This window comes from Cuculus canorus, chromosome 3, assembly GCF_017976375.1.
Source record: "Cuculus canorus isolate bCucCan1 chromosome 3, bCucCan1.pri, whole genome shotgun sequence".
Lineage (NCBI taxonomy): Eukaryota > Metazoa > Chordata > Aves > Cuculiformes > Cuculidae > Cuculus > Cuculus canorus.
Window position 1 is genome coordinate 91,279,993 of NC_071403.1, and position 23,466 is coordinate 91,303,458.

The window sequence follows — 23,466 nt, forward strand, 5'->3', positions numbered from 1 at the left end:
AAAAAAACCTTAAAGCCATAAAAATCGGCACTAAGTCCACTAAAACAATTACTACACTAAAGAAAAATCCAAGAAAAAGAAATACTATCCTTTACAGCTTTACATCTTGATTTATTGTATAGACAAACTACTTCTGTACTTAATTCAATACACATTTTATCATCGGGTAGGGGTAAAGCTGAAGAATGAGGGAAGAGCAAAGCTGCCATGCGTAGACAGGAACCATACAGAGTAATTGCTCTCAGACAAACTGCGCATGCACATTATAGCAAAGACATCAGGATATGCGTCTCCCAAGATCATACGTACACAAGGATGTTTGTTTAGTAAGATAAAGGAATCAAATATTTTTGCCAAGTAAATAAAAGATCACAGTTCAACTGCCTATAGCGTTTCGGATATTACGGTATATTCTTACCTTTTGCAGACTAGTAGGATTTAGCTGGGTTTTATCTATTATTTTCACAGCAACCTTGGAAAAAAACACAGAATCATGAATTATTAAATTCAGAAAAAATATTTGAACAAAACCACACCACATCTCTGTGAGGAAAAAGCATTGACGTGTCTATATAACATGTATATATGTCTGCTTTTATGCATTTCATCAAGCAAAGTTTCCTCACCTATTAGGATCTACCAGCTGGAACTTAGAATTTTGCCACCAGATGGTACCACCAAGGAATAAGTTTTATACTTCTGTCAGCACTTGTTATCCTGTCCATTGCAAAATCAGGCCTTCCAAACATAAGATCTATCTATCAATACATTTCAATATTGAGGATCAATCAATTGATCTATCTATCTATAGACTACAAATATCAATGAAATAGATCGATCTATCTATCTATAGATTATAAATATCAATGAAATCTATCAGAAGACTTTTCTTCGGTTTTGGAAATGGCTGGAGATAAACAGACCCCCTCCCAGTCCCAAAATACCCCTCAATAGGCGACAAACTTTTTGATCTCTTGACCAAGAGTTTATATTTTTAAAAAAGGGGCACGTTTCTTCTTAGAGGAAGAAAACTCAGGCTCCTCAGGTAGCTTTTCCTACACCCTGAAACAGTCTCTTTGTACCTTCCTTTACAATGACAAAAAAAGCACTTCTCTGTTCAGAGAGAAACGTAAAAGACTAGCAGAAACACTTTTTATAAAGAGAGCCAAAGAGAATATAAAACACAGACAGCCTTTTTTATTTTTTTTTTTTTTTCTTAAAAGCTTACCTCTCTTCCAGTAAGCACATGCCTTGCCAGTTTGACTTTGGCAAAATTTCCTTTTCCTATTGTTTTCAGTAAGCGATAATTTCCAATGTGAGGATGCTCTTCATTGGTAGATGTAATGGAGTTCCTGCACCGGGGGATGTTTTGTCTGCTACTTGACTTGATAGGCTGGACATGTGGTTCTGTGTATCCATCCACAGAGGTATGCTGGAAGGCAGATAAAAGTTAGGAATTTAGCTACTTGGATTTTAGACAGTTGCAGCAGAATAGACTAAAAGCATAAAAAGGTGTAGAAGTGAGTCACATATTTGCTTTTACAACGTGACTGATAACTTTGGATGGTAGCCTAAGCAGAATATGCTGTCTTTGGGCTGAGTTTGATGCATGTCTCAAGAGAAGTCTGCAGAACAATCTTACCAGCTCCAAAAGTAGAACTAGAGACACCTAGGCAGTAATCAACAAACCATTACAGACTTTTAATAATAACTATGCCAAACTACACACTACATCACTATGCTGCAAATAAATTTCACTGTTCATAACAAAATTTAGTATTTCAAAAACACACAGTACAAAAAAGTATTAGTACTGTGACATAATCAGAAACAAGGTTTCACTGTTTTATTCTTAGCTTTCTGTACTCAAATAAAGTTATGAGAAAAAAATTTTTTGAGTTAGCTTTGTTCCCCAAACCCATCTGCATCTCTCAGATGCAGAAGCTCTCATTCAAGTAGCAATCTACATCTTTACTTAAAAATAATAATCTATTCCTATAAAGAAAACTCCATGATATCTCATAAATATATTTTAAATCTCAAAGAGTCTGAACAACTAAAAGGATGTTATTTTTAATGCACGACAACAAATCATTCCACATTAAATGTTAGTCACCAAAATCTGCAGTGCTTCTGTACTCTGATTTCCAAGTATATAGGGGCTTGGAAATGTCCCAAGGAGAAATCAAAATAACAGAAGATGTCAAAGCGGTATAAACTGTTTTAAATGCTTTCTAACATTAGTGGCAGATGGGTACAAACGTTTAACAGGTAAAATTTAACCTCTAATCTTTTAAGTTAGACATTTTAAGGCAGGCAAATACTGCAGGTAGAAACAGAGTCATCTCAGATCAGTTTTTAGATTTTGTAAACAGAATGGTATGCTTATTTCCAGCTCACTCAGCACCTGCTAAACCTAAAGCACCATCAAAACTCAAGACACCTTAATATTTTCCCATTACTCACTGCTTCAATCAATAAGCGTGTCTCAACATCCTTGTACAGAGCACCAAGCATGTTTCTTTACAGATCAAAAGGTTTCTAGATCTTCTACCTTAAACTGAAGGCAGAGTCAGAAGGCAGCTGAGCTTTTGCTGTTTCTCTCAATATCCAACCTAATGTTGGTCTATGCTGACCTCACCTGTCATTCCTTATGCAAGGAATTATTTTCTTATACCAAATGGAATTAAAAGCAGTGCTTCCAAGTTCAGTGTGCATTTATTATAAACTTAAGTCAGTCCCCTCCTGTAAACACACAGGCTTACAGATAGTCTCACTGAGCCACGCAGAGTTATTTCAGGACATAAGTACTAGTAGAATTGGGAAAACTAGCAAACAGCTGCAACGCAACCGGAAAAAAAGAGTATACAACAACCACAATGTTCTTCCCAAATGTAGCACAACTCTGCTCTTATCACCTCCAGCAATATTAATTATTCACTATGGCCCAGAGAATGGTCCTAAATATGATTTTCTCTTTGTCTCTTAATTTACCTGATCCCCTCTGCAAAACACTACTTTACCCCCACTGCTAAAGCGTATTCCAAATTACTGCAGAGCCAAGCAAGCCAGGCATGTTTAGATTCTGCATATCAGACAAATTTATCCAACCATGAAATAACATGCCAGCAACAGTATTTATCCTTTAGAAACACATCAAATACTTCCTGTGTACTTGGAAAGAGAGGATCAGAAGGACAGCTTCAGGCAAAGAGGCTTTGAAACATTCCTTCAACATTGAACACTGGTCCTCCATGTGACAAGCCAGAGACAAGAAGTCTTGCCCAAGAAAACACTTCATAAGATCCATATTGGTATGGTGCTAATAATGACTATTACAGCCATACCAAGAACCCTACCCGGCGTTACACGACTATGCTACACAAGCAAGGTTTTAAAAGTCTTTGAGCCTATTTATGCACAAAATTAGATCTTCACTACTTGAAATACAATGCCTACTACAAGCATTAGCAACCCTAATATCAAATGCCAACTTCATACATTTCGTAGTATCAACCTATTTTCAGAAGATAGTCGAAGACATCTTTCACATAAACAGTTGGATAGGCAAGCAAAACTAATGCCATAGGCAAAGCTAACAACAGGCATCACATAATAGACCATTTTTAATGAGGATTTAACAGAGAAAGCAGGTATTTAATCATAATGACAATTCAATGCAGAACCAAATCTGAAGAGGAAAAAAAAAGTAACAAGTTTCATGGTCACCATGATTCTGGGTTTTGGTCTTTTGGACTTTTTGTGACAGAATAACTAACCTTCTCTGGAGAGTTTCTTAAATATTCCCCCTTAAACTGATTATCTTCAGAGTCAACCGTTCTCCCCAGCCATGCCCAAGGACAACAGAAAACATGCATAAAGAAGGCCAAGTTTCTTAGTTTGTGAGCCATATATATATTAGTATATATAATTTCTAAATTTGAACAGCACTCAAAACTCAAATTATTATTTAGTTTTGCAATAGGCCTCTCTATTGTACATAAACAGGTTGCTATTGTTGGGAAGTACAGAGGAATTTAAACTAGGAACTCATCAACTTCTAGAAACCAACATTTAAATTATTACCAACATTAAATTATTACCAACATTAATATTCATTAAATAACATTTAATGAAACCGAAATATAGCAAGATTAAGATGTTGAAAAAAATAAAATCAAGTTAGGTCAAGTAATGGTGTGTCAGAGATTATTTCCAAACAATGCCAATACTGAATTTCACAGAAGCATCCAATATCCAGACTGTAAAGAAAGACTGGCTACGTAGTTGCAAGATCTTTCTGGCCCATTACAATACACTCATTCATTATGCATCAGATACTATGTGGCTATTTTAAGCCATTTCAGAAGAACCATCTCTAAATTCTGAGAAATTTTTCAGGGTGCTGGATACAAGTGTGCTGTAAAAACCACTTCCCTTTAAGTTCACTGCCTCTGAAAAGAATTCCAGTTAACAAACTGCATTTACTACACAAGATTTTAATTAGGGTTCACAGAATGGTCAGCTTTGGAAGGGTTCTCTGGAGATCATCTAGCCCAACCCCCCCTGCTGAAGCAGGTTGCAAAGCATGGGATTCTGATATTTCTCTAGATACCATGAGAATCTATCTATCTATATGTAAAATGTAGTGGAAAACACTACCTTACTAGCATATCATAAACATGGTTCCCTGTATATTCAGTTTATGTCAGTGCTAAATAAAATGTCTAGAAATCAACACAAAATTAGATGTTTCTTAAAATAAAAAGCAGTAAGGAAAGTTTAGCTGAAACAGTATGTTAGAACAGCCATTTAAGTATTTTGCACATTAGTCAAGTATTTAAAAGAAAAAAAAGGAAAAGAAAAATCCCATACAAAACTAAGTCCAACTGGACTATGACCGAAGAGAGCTCAATTCACACACTACTCCTCTCCAGGTTTAGTTTTGACACACTCTATTAGAGTTATTACAGAAAGTCCAAGGCACCGAAATCACAAGAGAGTTAACCTGACCGATTGCTTCCACAAGACTCAAAGCTATCATTTTCCCTGTTTACCCAAGGCAGCTTTGCAAAAGCAAGATGACCTGATGCCCAGCAATATCTTTGAGAAAGTGCGGAAGAACCAACTCCAAGTTAGGCACAAAGTGCATGCTCCACTACTTTACTTATTCAAGCATCCCTTAGCCACTTAGCTAGCCACTGTAGTAGTATTCCCATGGACTACACACTGTAATTAAACCTACAGCATCACATAACCTACAGCTCACATAAGAGCACATTAACTGCTCTTACAGCTTATTCTTAAAGAGTCCTCCAAACTATTCCAGCCACCAAACCACAGTCCTCAGTCAAAAAACACTGAAGGCCTCTATAGTCCTTCTGAGTAATGGGTTAACTACCACCCATCGATCTGCCTACTAATACACCCCATTTGATTACAGAAACATCTCAGTCCCTAATTTTCCCCATATTGAATTACTGCAAGGCAAATTCCTTGGTACAGTCAGCTCATGGAAGTAAAGTATGCATACCAGGCGCTAGAAAAAAAACACGTCATCACACTTCCTCTGTCAATATTATCTCTTCTTCTGAAATTAGATTTCTTGCAGCCAATTTTTGTATTAATAACTCCAAACATTTTCAAGCATGTGCCATACATATGAGCATTTGTAACAGCTGCCATACTTGCAAGGTAATCAAAATAGCTAGCCTAGACAGAGTCTGCAGAGTTTAGAAGACTATCCTCTAAACAGCTCTGATCTGCAACAGCTTTGATTCATAATACAGGGGAAGGAAAAGGGAGAAAGATGAGAAGTCATGTCTAGGGTGACAAGCTGCTTTCATGTTTTAACTGCTTGCTGTCCATAGCTATTCTTTTATGACCTAGGAGCTTCTAGCAAACCACCTCAAAAGTCTTCCTCTTTTCCTGAAGTAGCAATCAAACTAAACTAGTAGAGTCCAACTCTTCTAAAGATCTCAGCAAACCTCTATGAAGAAATCAACAGAAATGTTCGGATCACTTTGTTCTGTGTCATATATACAGAGCACCCAGAGGTCCAGGTTTACATGGTTCAACTCTGAATTGCTCAACAGGACAGTAACTGATCCACCAGCTAGTGCCAGAAGGGGTTTCACTCCTCTTCCAGGTAAATCTCACATCTGCAGAAAACCAAAGTCTACTCTCATCATGTATACCCGTCGCATCATACTACCATTACTTAAGTACCTCTGATCTCAATCAAAACATTAATAGAGCACTACCTACTCTAATTTTTCATACGTCTCGGACACGTGAAAAAGTGCTTTGGAGGGGACAATTAAAAAAAGACACACATGATTCTTTTAATAATTCCTTACCAGCAATTAAATACATAGTGGATCGGGAATGCACAATAGAAACTTTGTGTCATTATAAAATAAAAAAGCTGAAGCAATCAACTTACTCTACTGAAACAGGATAACACGCAGAACTCTGCTCAGAAAAACACACACAGAGTCACACAGTGAGGGGGGGAAGTACATACAAATTTTAAATCAGACACTAAGGCATGGTGGAGACAAAGAGAATCTGACAAAATTGTGACATTTGTCATTTACTTGTACTCATACCTCAAGCCTGCTCACACAGGCTTTCTAGAAGTGCACAAAGAAAATAATCAGACACGTGCGTATGCATCCTTCTGTTTATATCAGATTTACATATTAGTAGGAAGTCCAAGCATGAACTTTTGAAAGATCTTGAAGCTATCAGCAATAAAAACCAATGATTTTTAATAAAGCTGACCTCAGTCAAGCATATGGACGCATTAACTGATCCTGTAACTCTGAACAGCATTTTATAAAACTCTTGTTTAGAAACTCGAACTATAAGCATGGATTTCAATATACAGCATCAAGTGAGATACTAAGACAAAATAACTTCCCCTTACTCTCTCTTTTTTTTGTATCTCTTTACTTTTCTTCCCAATTGTAATATTTTTTATATAAAAAAAATTAAAAAAAGACTTCAAGAAAAGGTAAAAATTTTCTGTTGCAAGGTGAAATACAATCCCTCAATACCAGCACACTATAAAGATTCCTTTCTAAAAGCTTACGTACGTGCTTGTGATAGGTAAACTTACACTGAGCATTGATTAAATCTTATCCAGTACTTGTTACTATGGTTTCTAAGCCCCTTAGAAGTTTTGGGGTTTCTCTTTGGCTGGTTGCCTTTTTAAGTGTTCAACACAGCTTAGTGAGATATATCAAAATTAGGTTTGCCAACTTTGAGACAGAAATTTTTTTCTAATCCCAAACTACACAGGATGCAATGTTTACACCTCCATACTAGAAGCAATCTACGACAGAAAACAGCACCACATACAGCTAACATGAGTTTCAAAAGTTCATACACAAGGTTATTCAGAATACTTAAAATTTTCATACAGTGACACTAACCTGTCATAAATTCTGACCATGTTAGTAAGCTTGCTTTCATTTTTTTTATTTTTAAACACAGAAGTAATGTCATATGGAAGGGTGGAGCTCTTTATCACATGGAATCACAGAGAGCTTTTATTTAAAAAAAAAAAAAAAAAAAGCACCAATCCTCCCCTGAGAAATCAGTCAAAACATTTCACAAAAACTAATACCTTCATGGCATTAAATCAGGTCTTGTAACCTGAACTCAGAGAACACATTTCCTCCTCTCCCCAGGCCTGAAGCCCTCAGTTCAGCCAGGCGTGCAGGTGCAGAAGAACAGGACCTTCCTGCCTTTGTTCCATTTCACTCAGAATTGGCACAGTTATTTCAACCTGGCACTTCCCTTCCTGACTCATCCCAAACACACAAACAAGATTTTCCAGTGCTAATTCAGGATAGTCAGTCCATATAATCTCCATTAATTACTACAAAACCAAACCCTCCCTGTAGCCACAGTGAAAACTGAGACAAGCCAGCTAAAAGCTGCTGCAGAAGAGGAAAAAAAAGTGTTTTTCCTAAAATCCTCTAACTTCCACTCATTTTTATTTCTCACTTGGTAGTACTAGAAGCTACAGTCAGCCCTATAGAGTAAGAGAGTAAAACGTTTCCTTTCTTGACAAAATGGCTAACATCCCTCATCCACAAAACCTAACATGAACATCAGGGAGGAAGGAAAGAAGAAAGCAAATCCTGCTGGAGCCTCCTGGACAAGTTTAAATGCTGCCCTTTACACAGAGAGTTCTTTCAGCACTTCTTGCCAGCCATTGATCTTTCCTCAGAAGGTGATCAGTTTAACCTTCCCAGTCTTTTTTGACTTATTTAATGAGATCTTCAAACCTGCCAGTGCTGAGCTCCCAGTGAGTGTTCCTAGCTCATCCAGGACATCCTGCCAGCACCCGGAGATACCGGCAACTATGAGGCACTTCTGCTGAATGCCATGGCACTCAGTTACTTCAAAAACCCTCAGTAAAACAGAAAGAAAACAGAATGCTAATGTTTATTGTTAATTGAACCAACCAAGAACAGGAACACACCCAGAAAGTGAAACTTCTGGCAAAGGAAACTGGCAGGAGTTTTTATTGCACTTATAAATGATGCAGCCAGGTCATTTTTCAGCCCGCCTGATGAAAGGCAGGAGAAGAGAGGCATTAAACAACCTACGGTTCACGACAACGTCAAGCGCATGGAGCTTCTCAGACTTTTGCAGGAGTACAAGCAGTAGAAAATGCTTTAATTTCCAACTTCAAAACTGAGGGGAAAGGGCTGTTTCTACAGCTTAGAGACCACAATCCAGAAATCTGAGGCTTGCATCTAGATGAGAACAGCAGCAAGAGGCAAGGTTTACTCACAGAAAAGCAACCAGATTATAGAGCTAAGTGTTCCAACAGTTATGATCAAATGCTCAGTCTTGTGCGCCAACTGGGATTTTTTTTGTACACACGGAAAGCATACACACAGCTAACTGGGACTGGGCACTGAATCCCAGTTCATGCTTTCTTTCCCTCAAAGTTAATGAAGTGGGAATGATTTCCTTGCCCCTTACATACCTAAAAACACATGTGGCATGATGGTTGCTGAGACCAACCTAATGCTGCCGAAATGCCTACACGTTCTTATCGCTGCACTACCACTGGGGCAGCAGGAGGGAGAGCCAACACAGGAAGTGAAGGCAGACAAAATGTAGCAACTCCTCTGCAAGGGTAACCTCCAGCTCCCTGAGCACAGGCACACTCAAGACAATTCCTCAAGCATCAGTGCAGGCCCAAGAAGGAAGGGGAACACCTAGCAGTGGGAAGACCAAAGCACATCAGCTCCATGTCAAGCACTCATAGAGCCACACTGTCAGGGCAGGAACCACACGTAAAAGAAAACTGATCACACCACTTTTCTTGATAATCCAGAGGCAAATCAACACCAGTAGCGAAACTCTAGCTAGGAGATACTTATTCCCATTCCACAACATGGAAAAAAAAAACCCAACCCAAATCCGGAGCACTGGAGTAAAAAAAAAAACAAAAAACCACAAACCACCAAACCAAACAAAGAGATGCCACAAACAAATAAGTAGACTTGCTTTTTTGTACTGTTTACCCGGACTGAGTATGCGAGATGGAAAGGCACAAAATGCAGGCTTAAGAAACTACCCTTTAGGAGTGACATGCATGGGCAAAGCACCCTTAACATTTCTGCTACTTAAACCAGAAAATCATTATCACTTTAGCAAACTGAACAGCATTTCTAAACTCTTTACATCCCCACTACTAGATTTATCCAATGGATCCAATGACGAATCCATCAAAACAGATTAGCATCTTATTTTGAAGACTATTTCACCTCAAGGTCTTATTAACTTTCCGAAACAAAGCCTGCTTCTAAAAAGTGATAGGATGACCAATTAAAAAAATCCAACCTGATAGCAATACATAGCACGTGATCACGTGATGCACCCATGTTCTCGAAAAGAAATTGTAGGGCAGTGCAGGAGTCTGTTACGTTTGAGGATCATGTCAAGCTATGTTTTAAATGAAGTTACCCAATATTCTGAATGCTTTTCCAATATTCTTTTGACATACATCTTTTAAGGATCTCGGAGGTCTAATCTAAAGGGTACGAAGACTCAATATTGCCCTTCATACAATACAGTACATACAACACAAATGTATTCAAAAGTAGTTGGGCAACCAGTTAATTTTGAGAATTAGAAGAGGAAAAAAAACATATGGACCTACAGCAGATTAATAGGGCCTATCTCATGCCCTTCCACAGGAGCTGCAACTTTCAGGAAAGGGATAGGGAATCCTTCCTGATCCAGAAAGCACTTTCATGGCCTCTTGCACTAGAGAACACAGGCTTAGTTTCTTCAGCTTCAAGGCCTGATAATATTTTCTGGACCATCTCAGTGCAGCAAGGCCTTCTGATGTCATTAAGAAGTCTTGCCTCAGAAGACTGAAGTACAGCCTGCCTACCGGATTCCATCTCTGTCAAGGAGATGCAGCTTTAATATTTAAGCCAGGATATAATAAGATTCAGCATTCTGCAGACATTTTTTCATGAGCATCAATACAAAGGTTGACTTTGAGAAGTAATGCATATTTTGGCACAGGAAAAACAGTCATCTTCCTAAGAGAAAGAAACATCTTATACAGCATAGGACACTTCTACTAATGAGCCTGCACTCTAGCAGCATTCAGTCACAATAGTCTTGCCTACTGAGAACAGTCTAGCAGAGACTGATCTGATGGTAGCAGCTGCAGGTAAAGCTATTAGGTCACCACTAAACTTAGGTGGTCCTCTGTAAGAGTAAACCATGTTTTACGCAGAGAAAGATTATGACAATGTATCCAAGTCAGCTGGTATAATGTGACACAGTGAATTCCAAATTGAAAAAAAAAAAGAAAAAGCAAAAGGAAGACAGTCTTCTGCTGAGTGCTCTCTGACCTGTTTTTCATCTAAGTGTTAATTAACAGATCAAATAAAATGTCCTCAGTCAGGCTGCAGTAACTATTTACCTTTATGTGGATAATGCTACACCACATTTCACCTTAGCAAATACATTCCCAACCTTGCACAGATTTACACTTAACTTTAAGCTGTCCAAACACTGTATGCCCCTTGGACCACCTCATATCTTGTGATCAAAGAGTGCTGTCTACACAGAGCTCAGACTACAACCTCCTCGGAGCCCATTGTTTCTAAACTCATGCAACCACCTATTTTAACCTTTGGGCTTCAATTACCATAAGTTAGCACTTCAGAAATACATGTAACTAGGAAGCTAAATCAAAAAAAAAAAAAAAAAAAAAAGAAAAAAAAAAGAAAAAAAGCAATATTCCTTAAAACTTTGCAAAATATGTAATACAGCTAGAAAAAATAATTTATTTCTTTATATGCTTTAAACTGGCAGATACAGTAATACAATAGATAATGAATACTGACAATCACATGTATACTGTTGATAGCTGTCGACATACTGAATACTGTAAACAGAAACCATGTCTGTATAGTCAAGGTGTAAAAGCCAAGCACAACAACAAGAAAAAAACAACAAATGCAATAGTCCATGTTACGTAAGTCAGCAAAGAAAGTGAAAGAAAAAACATCACAGGATACAGAGAAAATATTAAAAACAACAGAAGCTGGATTTACCCAGCCCATTTAAATGAAGAGGTAAGAAAATGTGCAAGACATAATGTACATATATATATATGGATGAAGCTTAAGAGTTGTACAATAACTAGTATGTATTCAAAATGAATACAATCATTAAAACAAGCAGCCAATCCAACAGTAAGAAAAAATAGCAAAAAAAAAAAACCAAAAAACCTAAACCCCAAACCAATTAAAAGTATGACTTTCTCCCTTCAGTCCCTTACAGTCAGTGGGTGAGGAATCCCAGGTCCCCAGCTAAGGTCTCTAGGGAGTACCCCAGCCTGCAAGCTATCAGTCAGCAATTTGCAGCCTTCTTTATTTAGATGGTAAGGTACTGCAACTAACCACTGGCAACAATGCTGGCCTCCACTCACCATTAGCAGTGGCCACTCTTGGTTCAGCCCCAAGTTGGACATTGAAACAGTTTGGATAACAAACTGTTATCCAAACAGTTATCCAAACAAATTATTACCTAATCAGATCTCATCTAATATTAAAACAGGAATAAATTTTATTCAGTCTTAAGGAATGGAAAGTCAGAAAAGCAGAAAATAAGTGCTGTAATTTCTGCAATCACCGGATAAGCAAGAATAGCTTTCTTAAAATAAAAACTGCATTTAAAGGTCTTCTTTGCCAGTCTACTTTGCTTTGCACGGATCAAGAGACTATATTTCGCTCAGCCTGTGTATGAACACTGCTGTAGGCCTACTTTCTCTAATAATTATTATCTCTTCCATTGACTAATTCCAGCATCTATATTATCAGATCGACCCTCATCGCTCATACCAATTTTCTGTAGCTAAGATTTCTCTTGACTATGCAGTAGATGGAGCAAGAGTTTCATTCTGAAGTGCTTTCATAAATCTTCTTGTTTGTGTGCATCTTGGGTCCATCACTGGAAGAAAGAACTCTAAAAAGCAGCCAGCTTTGTTCATCTAATACCATACTAAGAAAAGCAAATCTGAAAACCTACTGGACATAGGTATGCCTGGTAAAGGCTACTCAGACACAGTATTATTAATATTTTCTGTATACATCTCAATGTATGGAATGATTACAATTGCTGTTCCTTCTGCAGTCTGATATTAAGGAGAAAATACCATTTTAGTCCTTCACCAAGCCATGACATTTTCAAGATCTTTTTAAACCACCAGTAGACAGTCTTTGCTGTAAGAATTGCAAGGGGGAGAAAATCTGATTACTGTTGGAAAAAAATTACTAAATAAAACCTCAAATTCTTTAAAGAATTCTATTACCTTCAATCAATAATATTATCTGGAATAGAAATATTAGTAAATGCATTACACATGTAATCCATTTGTGGAAACCAACCATATCTTCTGTAAGAGCTCAACGTAGCATTTAACAAGCCATGACTATTTATACAGCAAAAATCAGACTCTTCTTAACACAAGATTCTCTGAATTTTTGAGCTATGCCTCTGCTTATTATAAGTAAGAACAGAGATGTCTGAAAATTAGAAACTTCTCTACAACTGAAGCCAAGCATGCACTCTCAAAAGGAATTTCAGATATTTACTGTTTAAGCACAAGTGATTAATTCACACTGCCGCTACATGCACTGCAGTACGCTCTATATGCTCTACACTTCACTTCCGTAACTTTGCAATTCTCACACATTAAATTCCTCATGTAACTACAAAGTTTATGAGGAAAATCTCTCTCTACAAAGAACATTATAAAACTATGCCCTTTCTAAGCAGCTGTTACAAAGCTTTGGTTACTCTCTGCTGTTATCTGAGAGAAGAAAGCACAGTAACTTCACTACAGGGAGAGAAGGAAATGCAGAGCAAGCAAAATATAGTCTAACTGACAAGTATTTCAAGTTGTAAAAATCCTTTTCGCTAATTATTTCAAGAGCAGCCCCCAAAACAGAAACTGCTCCACGAACCCACCCACAGCAGAGCTTTTCTTCACTTCCTTTAGCTTTACAATTGAGATTATTCTCAAACTAAAATGCTCCTCGGGATTTATACAAAAGGATATTACTTGAAGGATAAACAGGAGCTACACCTACATAGCTTCAGTAAAGGTTTCTATTGTTTTTGCTTATGTCATTAAATGAGCAAAAACAGAGAGGGTCCCAGAAAGAGCAAGAAGTATAAGGAAGTTGGCAACAAGTATGCAAGCTCAAGCACAAAACCATGCTAGTAAGCAAAACATGGGGAGGGGGCAAAGATGGGAGGGCAAGTTTGTGATAAGGTAGGAAATTAGTTATTAAGTAGCCAGCAACTTAATGAAAAGGCACAAACTGAATCTCCGAAAGATGGATACGAGGAACTACATAAGGATAAAGCTGTTGTGATGGCAGGTTACAGACTACCACCAGGGTTAAAATTAAATTGGTCAAATATTTGTGGGACTAAATAAGAAAAACTGTCTATGTGATAACCTTTAACATTAAGATTACAAACAAATAGCCTTTATCTGAAAAAAGGGGGCTGCTTGGAGACAAGTAAAAGATGTTTTCCTTTATTTTTCTTTCACTTTTTTCCTAAGTATTGGGTTAATATGGAAAAGACAAGAACCAAGAGTGAGAAAAGGAGGCAGCCGGCAGGAAAGCGTCCAGGAGAGCTGAAAATAGCACTCTATCGCAGTGACTAAGGCTGTGCCTCCACTTCCAAGAAGGTACGAGTTTTACTGCATCATGAGCAAGGTGTGGATCCTCCTACAGAAGCACAGTAGAGCAGAGGCACTACAGGTTTTACCACGAGGTTAGCCTTGGGCAGGAGCCTTTATAGCAAGCCCTGCTAGAGCCTAATCTATCCAAATCTAATCTATTCTCTCCAACCACATCTGTCTAATGAAGGATATACATCACTTCTTCCTAACAATCTTGCCTAATTTTGTCTCTGCTTGAAATTTTAAGAGTTATCATGCACGAGTATTACCTTATAATACAAAAACAATTAGACTCTTGTCACCAGTAATATTATCATTATCTGTTCTTGCAAAAGACTGCCATGGGCTATCCAGTAACTCTGAATGTTCAGCTATGCAAATGTTGATAGACTACACAAGTGCTTTTATCAGAGGTAAAATAAAGTTGTGTCTTATTTATATCATAACTACGTATGCTTAAAACAGATTTCTGCAACACAACTGGACAAAGCTCCTTAGGTTGAATCAATTACAATACATTATAAGTTTGGATATCATTCTCTGCTCCAATTAACATTTTTCTACTTTTGTGAATTATACAGGCTACATGTTTAAATGAAAAACAGAATTCTAATTCTACTTACTGCCAACACACCACTAAGGTCATGGTGAGCGAGGGAGACGCTGATCTGAAGTCATGAACATGTTTCACTGTCTCCTCAGTGTAACTCAACTATGTTTATCAACCCTTAGCTGAGAAATCATTAGGACTAGGAACACATACATATACACACACACCAGTATTATACTTACTGGGCATTCAACATGACCGAACAATTTAAAGAATGTTCTACCACTCATTTTTTTTCCAAGTGCTTCTTTATATTTGGTATGCAGCTTGGAAATGAAAACAATGGAAACTGGCTAAAGCTTACTGTAACCAACAGTCCTCTTCTTGCTGATACACTGCCAGTCTTTTGAAGAATGCAAGTGTGAAGAAAAATAAACTTTTTTTTTTTCAAAACACCTTGTATTACTGTACTATGAAAGTGGGTTTCTATAGCATGTCTTACATTTTTGTAAATGGTTGCAAACCTGAAATATTTTGTAAACAAAAGGGCCGGGAGTCACTGGTACAGAGCACCTATATCTTGAACAACTTGGGACTCTTTACAGAAGTCATCTTTACCGTAAGACACGTTAATGCTAGCCAAATGCAAGCCAAACTAGTGGAGCAGAGACCACTTCTCATTGTAATACCCACAGCCTAAATCTACGGTGTCCTACAAGGATAGGAATGGCAAGATAAAGAAAGGCAAACTACTTTTTCCTGGATCCATATACAAACAAACAACAGAATGCAAGAACTTGAAAACACACAGATAATGCATTCATTCCAGCAGAAGAGAGACTGTTTTCCACAATGATTTCAGTGATGTAAAGTGACTGTCAATCAGGTATCCTGGTAAGATGGAGAATTTTATAATAACATAATGACCTTCTATTCTACAGAGATGCACAGAAAACCTGCACTTTTGGGTTTTACGTAAATACATTCTATTGATCAATCATTACAGCCTAATCCATGGCACCGCTCCATGAGCACATTTGGTTCATTGCTTTAAAGGTTAATTGTCATCAGGGTGAATTAAACTGTGCAGACACCTTACTATGACTGTGAACATATGTCTTTCAGAATAAATTGGTGCTTTCTTTGAAAGTATACAGGAAGAAATCCCTGACAAAATGCTGACCTGAAAAAAAAACCAAACCCAACAACGCCCCTAAACCCAAACAATTAAATTCATTTTTTTTAAACTGCCATCTCAGTTCAAAAAGAAGCACGATTATGATAAGCACAAAGAGTACTTTCAATTCTTCTGCCTTAAATTATTTTACTATCATAGCTATAGTGTGTTTGGTCACTACTTAGAAAAAATAAGACGAAACAAGGGCAGGGAAACCTGCCTTAGAAACAAGGACCATCTCATCCTCTTGGAACTTTTAACCTTAGATTTGCCAGGATGCTGACCAAAACTGTCTAAGCTGCATTACCACATACACCTACAAAGTCTTAAAATGACCTTGAGATCTCAGCAATCCTTTCATTTCACTATTTTACTTAGTTATTCACAGAAAAAAAAAACCCATAAAAGAGACATTTTCTTTCTTAGATGAAATACAACTGACCTCAGTTTAGCACTGAGCAGAGAGAACACAAAAAAAATATGTTAACTTAGAATGTGGAAAAAAGCAGAGAAACATTAACAATTAAGCAGGTTTGGTAGTTAATGTGGAGAAAGAACTTGTTAAAACTCAGATTCATTATTTTCATTCAACTGAATTATGCGACTGTTTCAATGGAACTTTCCTGCTTTCATAGTTGTTTTCAGAAATATTCAACTGTGGACAATGTTTCTCTTAATTTACAATTACCTAGTAGGAGTAAACATTTTGAGAAAGAAGATCCAGAAAAAAATGTAAGTGATGATATTTTTGTCTGTGATTCTGAAATTCCAGAAGGATTAAGAACAGAAACAACCTAAAAAAAGCAAGCACTGCGTTTCTAACAACAAGAAAAAATTAATAGATGGCATCATGACCACAACACAAGCTAAGTTCGAAATATGTCACTGTCTATAGCAACTTACAAGTAGTATAGTTAAGGTGGAGCACAGCAGAGAGCATAAACCCATATCTAAAAAAAAACTAAAGCTACTAAAAAATATTATTTAAAGAGAAGTAATAAAATGCTTTCTCTCTGATATCACAACATTTTAAAAGTTTGCTGAAACTCGCAAGTTCTTAGCAGCCCAACTTGTAAGAATTTTCCCTTAGGGCTTTAGTTGTACCACAGATTTCTGTCTCTCTTTTTTACAGGATAGTTTCTCAATGAATTTGCTCTACTGCAAAAGTCTTTAAAGTTGTCTCTCAAACATCAGTAAGATATTAAAGCTAGGTCTATACTAAATTGTGGTAACAAGAAAAAGAACTTTGCAAGTGCTAATACAATTCACTGACTGAGAACATAATTCTCCAGAAATCACTGTATCTGCGTTTATAAAAAGTAGTAGTTTCAATTTTCTTCTGTGCTTAAACTATTGATATCAATTAGAAGTTAGAAGGAGCTCCCTCTGCTAAACAAACATGATGGTAGAAACTTACCACATTTATAGTAGAAACATTAATTTATAGAAATACTTGGGTGCCACAGGAAAAACAATAAATCCTGCCTTTACTGATTATTAAAACATGTTAAGTGTGGAGTTAGAAAATTTACAAAGCTATATTAATATAAACAGTAAGTCTGCGTGATCAGAAAACTACAATGGTAGAGGCCTCACTGACAACAAGAACTCCATGGAACATAATCTCCTTGTTCTGGTTCAGCGTTTAACTCCACTGACCATGTAAGTACAGTTTTCAGAACACCGACCACAAACAATCTAACTTTATGCTTACCTATGAACTTCAAATTAAATGACACTAGTAGTACAAACAAATTGCGTTAACTCTTTCTGAACTCTAACACTATATGCCTACATGAATACAAATGCCTAGAAAGAATGCTGAAGCACGAAGCTACATTTTTACTCATTTGTTCCAAAATATTTCTCTTTACAGAAGGAAAATGAAACTAGATATCTGTATTACCTGTCCCATGACCCTATTATTCATAGGAGGCTAACTTCAAAATCGATAACACACTTCATAACAAAACGAACCTTGCTCTTTCCATGCCCAATGCGCTAGCCAAATGTGTTGTTCCCCACAACACAAGAGCTTGCTCAAGAGCTGAACGAAAACGGCACCAAAAGGTCTGCATTGAGAAAATATACACCTTCAAAATCATATCAGGAGAGCATACCCTGTTCTTACAATTCAAACAAACATATGACCAAATGTTGTATTTTACAATCAAGAAAAACAATCTTACAAGGGAAAACTACAGGCAGTCTCCACTTTGCTAAAGTACATCTCTTGTGGATAAGAAAGATACAGCTGTACTCTTGAACCCATAAGGCCTGGAAACTAGGCCATTCTTCTGCTTAAGGCACTGAAAGAAAGAATTCTTGTCAGATACTTTCTCCCACGCCCCCTCTGTCCAAATCAAAAACATGTGTTCTTATTGTGCAAAAGCAACTCCAGAAAAGAAAAAAAAAAACAAAACAGGAAGAAATTAAACATGGTATAATTGTTATTCCCCCAACCTGACCACTTAGTTCCATCCTCTTATCTCTTGCCCTGTTAATTTTTTTTTTCCTCTTTGAAATGCAGCTGTCTACTTGCCTCCGCTACCAGAAAGTCATCCTTAACCACACCCACTCTAGCTGGCATCCAAGATATCGTCTTTCCCTCGCTAGCCAGCAGATCGGTGTCCAAATTATAATTATTTGTATGATAATGAAGCAAATCACATGACCATAGGTATTATCCTTAAAACCCGCTCTACCATGATAGCTCTTAATCATTCTGATATGGCACTAGCTAGGGAAGACAAACCACAATTCTCATATTCCTCCTCAACTCTGGCCAGCGTTACTATCCAGCACTCCCGCCTTGTTTGTCCCTTCTTCTGCCATAAAAACGCAAGACCGCTGCAGCAAGCAGAATTAACGAACTTTTATGTGTCTGACAAGTACAAAGCAAAATGATACCTTATAACATAGCTAGACACCACAGCCCAAACAAATAATAGTTAGCTTACAATTAATAGCAATATCCTCAAAATATTAAATTACACTTATCATAGAAAAAAGGTATTTTCTTATGCCAGACTATGAGGTCCCTGTGTCAGAAAAAAACTACAGCATTCTCACTTTCATTAATTTTACTAAAGCAAATAGTACACAGCCAACTGTTGATGCCAGTCTTTTCTTACATAGAGCTCTCATAAAGAGAGTTCTCATTTAAGAGAATGTATTATTGACGCATTTCTTTTCTTTTGCCTTAATTCAGGAAATCCATTCCCAAATTTAATGACACAATACAATACAATATGAAGGAAAAAATATAAAAGTATGTCTTTTCTCAATAAATACCAACTCGGTGAAAAGAAAAGAATAGAGCTAGTCCAGCTCACAGCTAGATTCCTGTCCCTGTCAGCAGAGATGGGAAGCTCATTTCACCCAAACTAACCCCAACTGCAAGTCTCTGAATGCACCAAAACATTACCTACCACAGCCTATGTAAACTGTTATCAAGAGGAAGCTGTAAATAGCTAATTTACAAAATCAAAACACAGGCACTTATTATTTCCAATACTACTCTTACCTCTTACTTGAAAAAATAAATCTGGTAACAGGAATGAAAATACTCTTTACTGTGCTGCCTCCATCCGTTAATTTCCTCAAGTTTCCCAATAAACCTTTCAACAGGAATAAGCATTTGACAATCATATGCTATTTTGTTTCCTTAAATATAGCTTTCATGAAAGAGAATTAACATTTCCAGTGAAAAATATTTATGGACTTATGCTAGAAAACAGCATTAGAAGATGCAAAGAAGAACAGAAAGAGGAAAAAAAAAAAAAAGTGTGAATTTCTATAACAGACCTATCAGTTATACACATACTGCCTGCTTCACAACCACTGTTTCGCTCCACCTGTTGTTTGTCCTTTGTCAGCAGTCCCTGTACATTTCACGCCAGCCTTCTAATAAGACCTTATCAAGTAATCTGCTGCATGATCTCATCCCTTCTAGACTACTTCCAAAAGCCGCTGTGAGATAAAAGGCACAAAGTATTATGGAAATATGCACATTTTTCAGCCATCCCACTAAGAACTCCCATAATTCCTCAAGGAATATATACACTTAGGTTAGGTGCTATATCCAATTATTATAATATTTTTCTTGTCAAATGATAGAAAACACGCTTGCATACTTTCTGAGAAAAGCATATGTTGAAATTTTATTTATTTTCTGTTTTGAAGAGCACTGAAAGCAGCTGCCAAGAGACAGAGGGTGGCAGTGATAGGATAGTTCCTCATGACTTCATGCAACGACCTCACACCACGTGCAAAGCGCAGCTGGATGCATACATAGGTTTGTACTCAGAACCATCAATCATCTCTCTCCAGGATACAGAGCTCTAGTCTGTCCCTTGAGAGTCACACAATGGAGCAACATTGCTGAAATGGCCACGTCTACGAGACAGAATTAAAAAAGTGCTCTCCAGAAGATCACCATTAGCTGCACAACTCAGGAGGGCTTTGCTAATACATGTACTCGAGAACTGGAAATATGCACTACAAAGATGGATTTATTTACCAGGCCAAAGCCACTCACACTTCCACTGCTCTAAGTTTTCACTGTTTCCAACAACTTCTCCCTTCAGTTGCAAGTCCTTACCACCTCAGTTACCCAGAGCTTAGTAGCTAAACTCTGTGCATGGAGGTCCATCAGCATAAACACTTCCCCAGTCCATTAGTGTTTATTAGCAGGAGGAAGCACATTAAAAGTAAATTAAGAGTCTCACCTCACTCTGACAGAGTCCATTTCAAATCAAGGAATACTGCTGTTTGTGAAGACAGCAATGGACCACCTCCTCCTCTGTCCCATGTTTGCCACTACAGCAAAAGGCCTTACATAAGGGAGACCACGGGGGGCTCAGATGGCTTCCGAAGGCTCCCTGATGGGCAGAACGGACAACTTCCTCGACATCTTTGCTCCAAAACCCAGCAGACACCATGCTAATGGCAGCACTACAATTACTTTGTGCAGATATGGGAACTTACTACCGCACAGCTCTTTACTGTTTATCTGACTGGAGAATTATATTCATTAGCACTGGGTTACAGACCTGCCAACATCTTCAGGGGCAAGTGTGCAATTTTGAGTATTTTGACATCATGTACAAGCTTGGGGGATTTTAGATATCCAAATGCACTCTCTGAAATAATAAAAAAATAAAATATCTCCAGGTGTCAAAATACAGCATTCAAAAGTAGCATATTTGCTAAATGAACTACTAACATTCTAATTGAAGTTTTCATGCTGTAGAAGTTGATGACATTTGAGAATATTGCCATTTGCCTGCGTAAATGTACTTTGCAAGTCTCACATACTATATTACTGGATATATGCAAAAATATTTCTAATCCCTTTCTGTCATCTATCTCTCACCTACGTTCCTACATACATTTGAAATGCAGACTCATGAGTAACATGCATCACTCACACCTGGACTTTGTATTTTAATTAAATCTAAACTTTCATTCTCATCTCAAGGACTCGCTTTCATTCTGACACTAATACAGCACTCATCAGGCCACAAAGAGTAAGGACAGATTAAATGAATCTACTTGCTTTAACTAGTAACCAGGCGAATATTGCCATGTCGACTAAACTTCCACTAGGCAACCGATACTAAAAGCTCATTATAATAAGACACCAAGCTAGGGTTTCACTTCTCTAACTATACTATCTCATTTCTGTTATCTCTGCCTTCCAAATCCTCTTCACATATTCACATTTCATACCATTCAGTAACCTATTCAGCAGACACGGCTGCTTTGCCTTGTACAATAACAAACATAATGAGCACCTACTGTTGGTCAGAATCTCTATAGATTCATGCAATACAAATGAGCGCCTTCTCCAACTCATTTCAACCCACCAGACCATTTTCCTTGGCTTCTTACTGATTGCTTTCCAACCAAGTAGAAGCTGGATGTGATTGCACATATTAAATTTTGTGTGACTTCTTTTCCCCCTCTTGTGCCCCCTGTCACCTTCCCAAAGGCAACTAGTGATGTCTTCTAGTGATGATGTCTAATGATGTTCTTCACCACAAGAGTGGTTTCTTCACCACGAAAGTGGTGAGGCAGTGGAACAGGCTGCCCAGGGAAGTTGTGGATGCTGCATCTCTGTGCGTGTTCAAGGCCAGGCTGGATGAGGCCTTGGGCAGCCTGGGAGGTGTCCCTGCCCATCACAGGGGTGTTGGAACTGGATGATCTTTAAGGTCCCTTCCAACTCAAACTATTCCATGATTATATGTCTAACACACATTCCAAACATAACTCTTTTAATACTGTTCTTCTACATCCTTTAATACTGGTCTTCTCAGCAAAGATGAAAATTTCATACCTCATCTATTTAAACAGCTGCCACCGATGGACAGGACCAGGCACGGTCCAGGATTTTTAGATATCTCGGCTACACCGCCTATGAGAGCCAAACCAAATTATTTTCTGTGGGAAGCCCACCACAAGGGAGACAACACTACGCTCCTGCTCCCTTACAAGTCCAGGCGGAGCAGAGGAAGAGCAAAGATGTTTCCACACAGCACAAAGGAAGATACAAACAATCAACTCGGGGAGCTACCAAGGACACAACGACACAACACAAAGCAAAACATGAGGAAAGGAGTACATGGACGGCAACGCCGGGGACCACCTCCGAGGTGCAGACCCGAACAAAGACGGAGAAGGGCTGGATGCCGTGGAGGGCGAGCCGAGGCCAGAGACACCCCGGAGCGGGGCACAAGGGGGGTCTGCGGGCAGCCAGGCACAAATAAGGGCAGCTCGGCAAGGCGAGGAGCGGAGGCGCGAGGCCACGGCGAGGGGCGCCCGGCGGGACAGGCCGCGCCTGGCCCGGGCAGGGGCAGCTCCCGGGCCTCGAGCACCGGGCCTGGGCGGCGTAGAGGCCGTGGAGGGCCTTGGCGGGGCCGGCCCAGCCCTGAGGCCGCGGGGGGAGCTGCCGGCTCTGAGGCCCCGGGCTGGGGGGGCCGGTGCGGGCCCGGCGAGGCCCGCAGAGAGGAGGGAGGCGGTGGGGGGGGACGGCACTCACGTTCTCGGCGTCGCGCTCGTTGACGGTGGGCAGCGGCGTGCGGGTGGACATGTTTGCAGGAAGGAGGGAGAGAAGGAGGGGGAAGCAGCGCCGGCGCCCCCGCTACGCGCCCCGCGCCATGGCGCGCGCCCCGCTCCGCCTCCTCCTCGCGCCCAGGTGAGCGCCCGGCAGCGCAGTGGCGGCTCCGCCCGGCCCCGCGTCTCTCCCCGCCCCCGCAGGAAGCGGCGCGGGCGGGCCCGGCACAACGCGGGGCGGTGCGGGCGGGCGGGAAGGGGACGGTGGCACCGAAACAGACGGGGATGGCCTGGAGGGGGGAGGAGGGGGTCGACTCTCTAAGGAGGAAGAACGAGGAGGGGGGGCTACCCACACTGCGTAGAATCGTTGAATGGTTTGGGTTGGAAAGGATCTCAATGCCCATCCAGTTCCAACCCCCTGCCATGGGC

The 23,466-nt window shown here is 39.1% G+C and overlaps 1 protein-coding gene across 6 annotated transcripts in view; it reads right to left on the minus strand.

Annotated features, from left to right (window-relative positions):
* MARK1 (microtubule affinity regulating kinase 1) overlaps nt 1–23,231 on the minus strand; it is a 58,740-nt gene extending 35,509 nt beyond the window's left edge. For 3 of the 6 annotated variants that reach the window (XM_054062045.1, XM_054062049.1, XM_054062044.1), the window contains exons 1-3: nt 23,024–23,231; nt 1,229–1,432; nt 419–472 (exon numbers count right to left, since the gene is read on the minus strand). In XM_054062045.1, coding sequence (XP_053918020.1) covers nt 419–472; nt 1,229–1,432; nt 23,024–23,074 — 309 coding nt within the window. In that variant the 5' untranslated portion in view covers nt 23,075–23,231. The remainder of the gene's footprint in view (nt 1–418; nt 473–1,228; nt 1,433–23,023) is intronic. The other 3 variants (XM_054062050.1, XM_054062046.1, XM_054062048.1) reach the window with 2 other exon arrangements.
* Between the last annotated feature and the right edge of the window lie 235 nt (nt 23,232–23,466).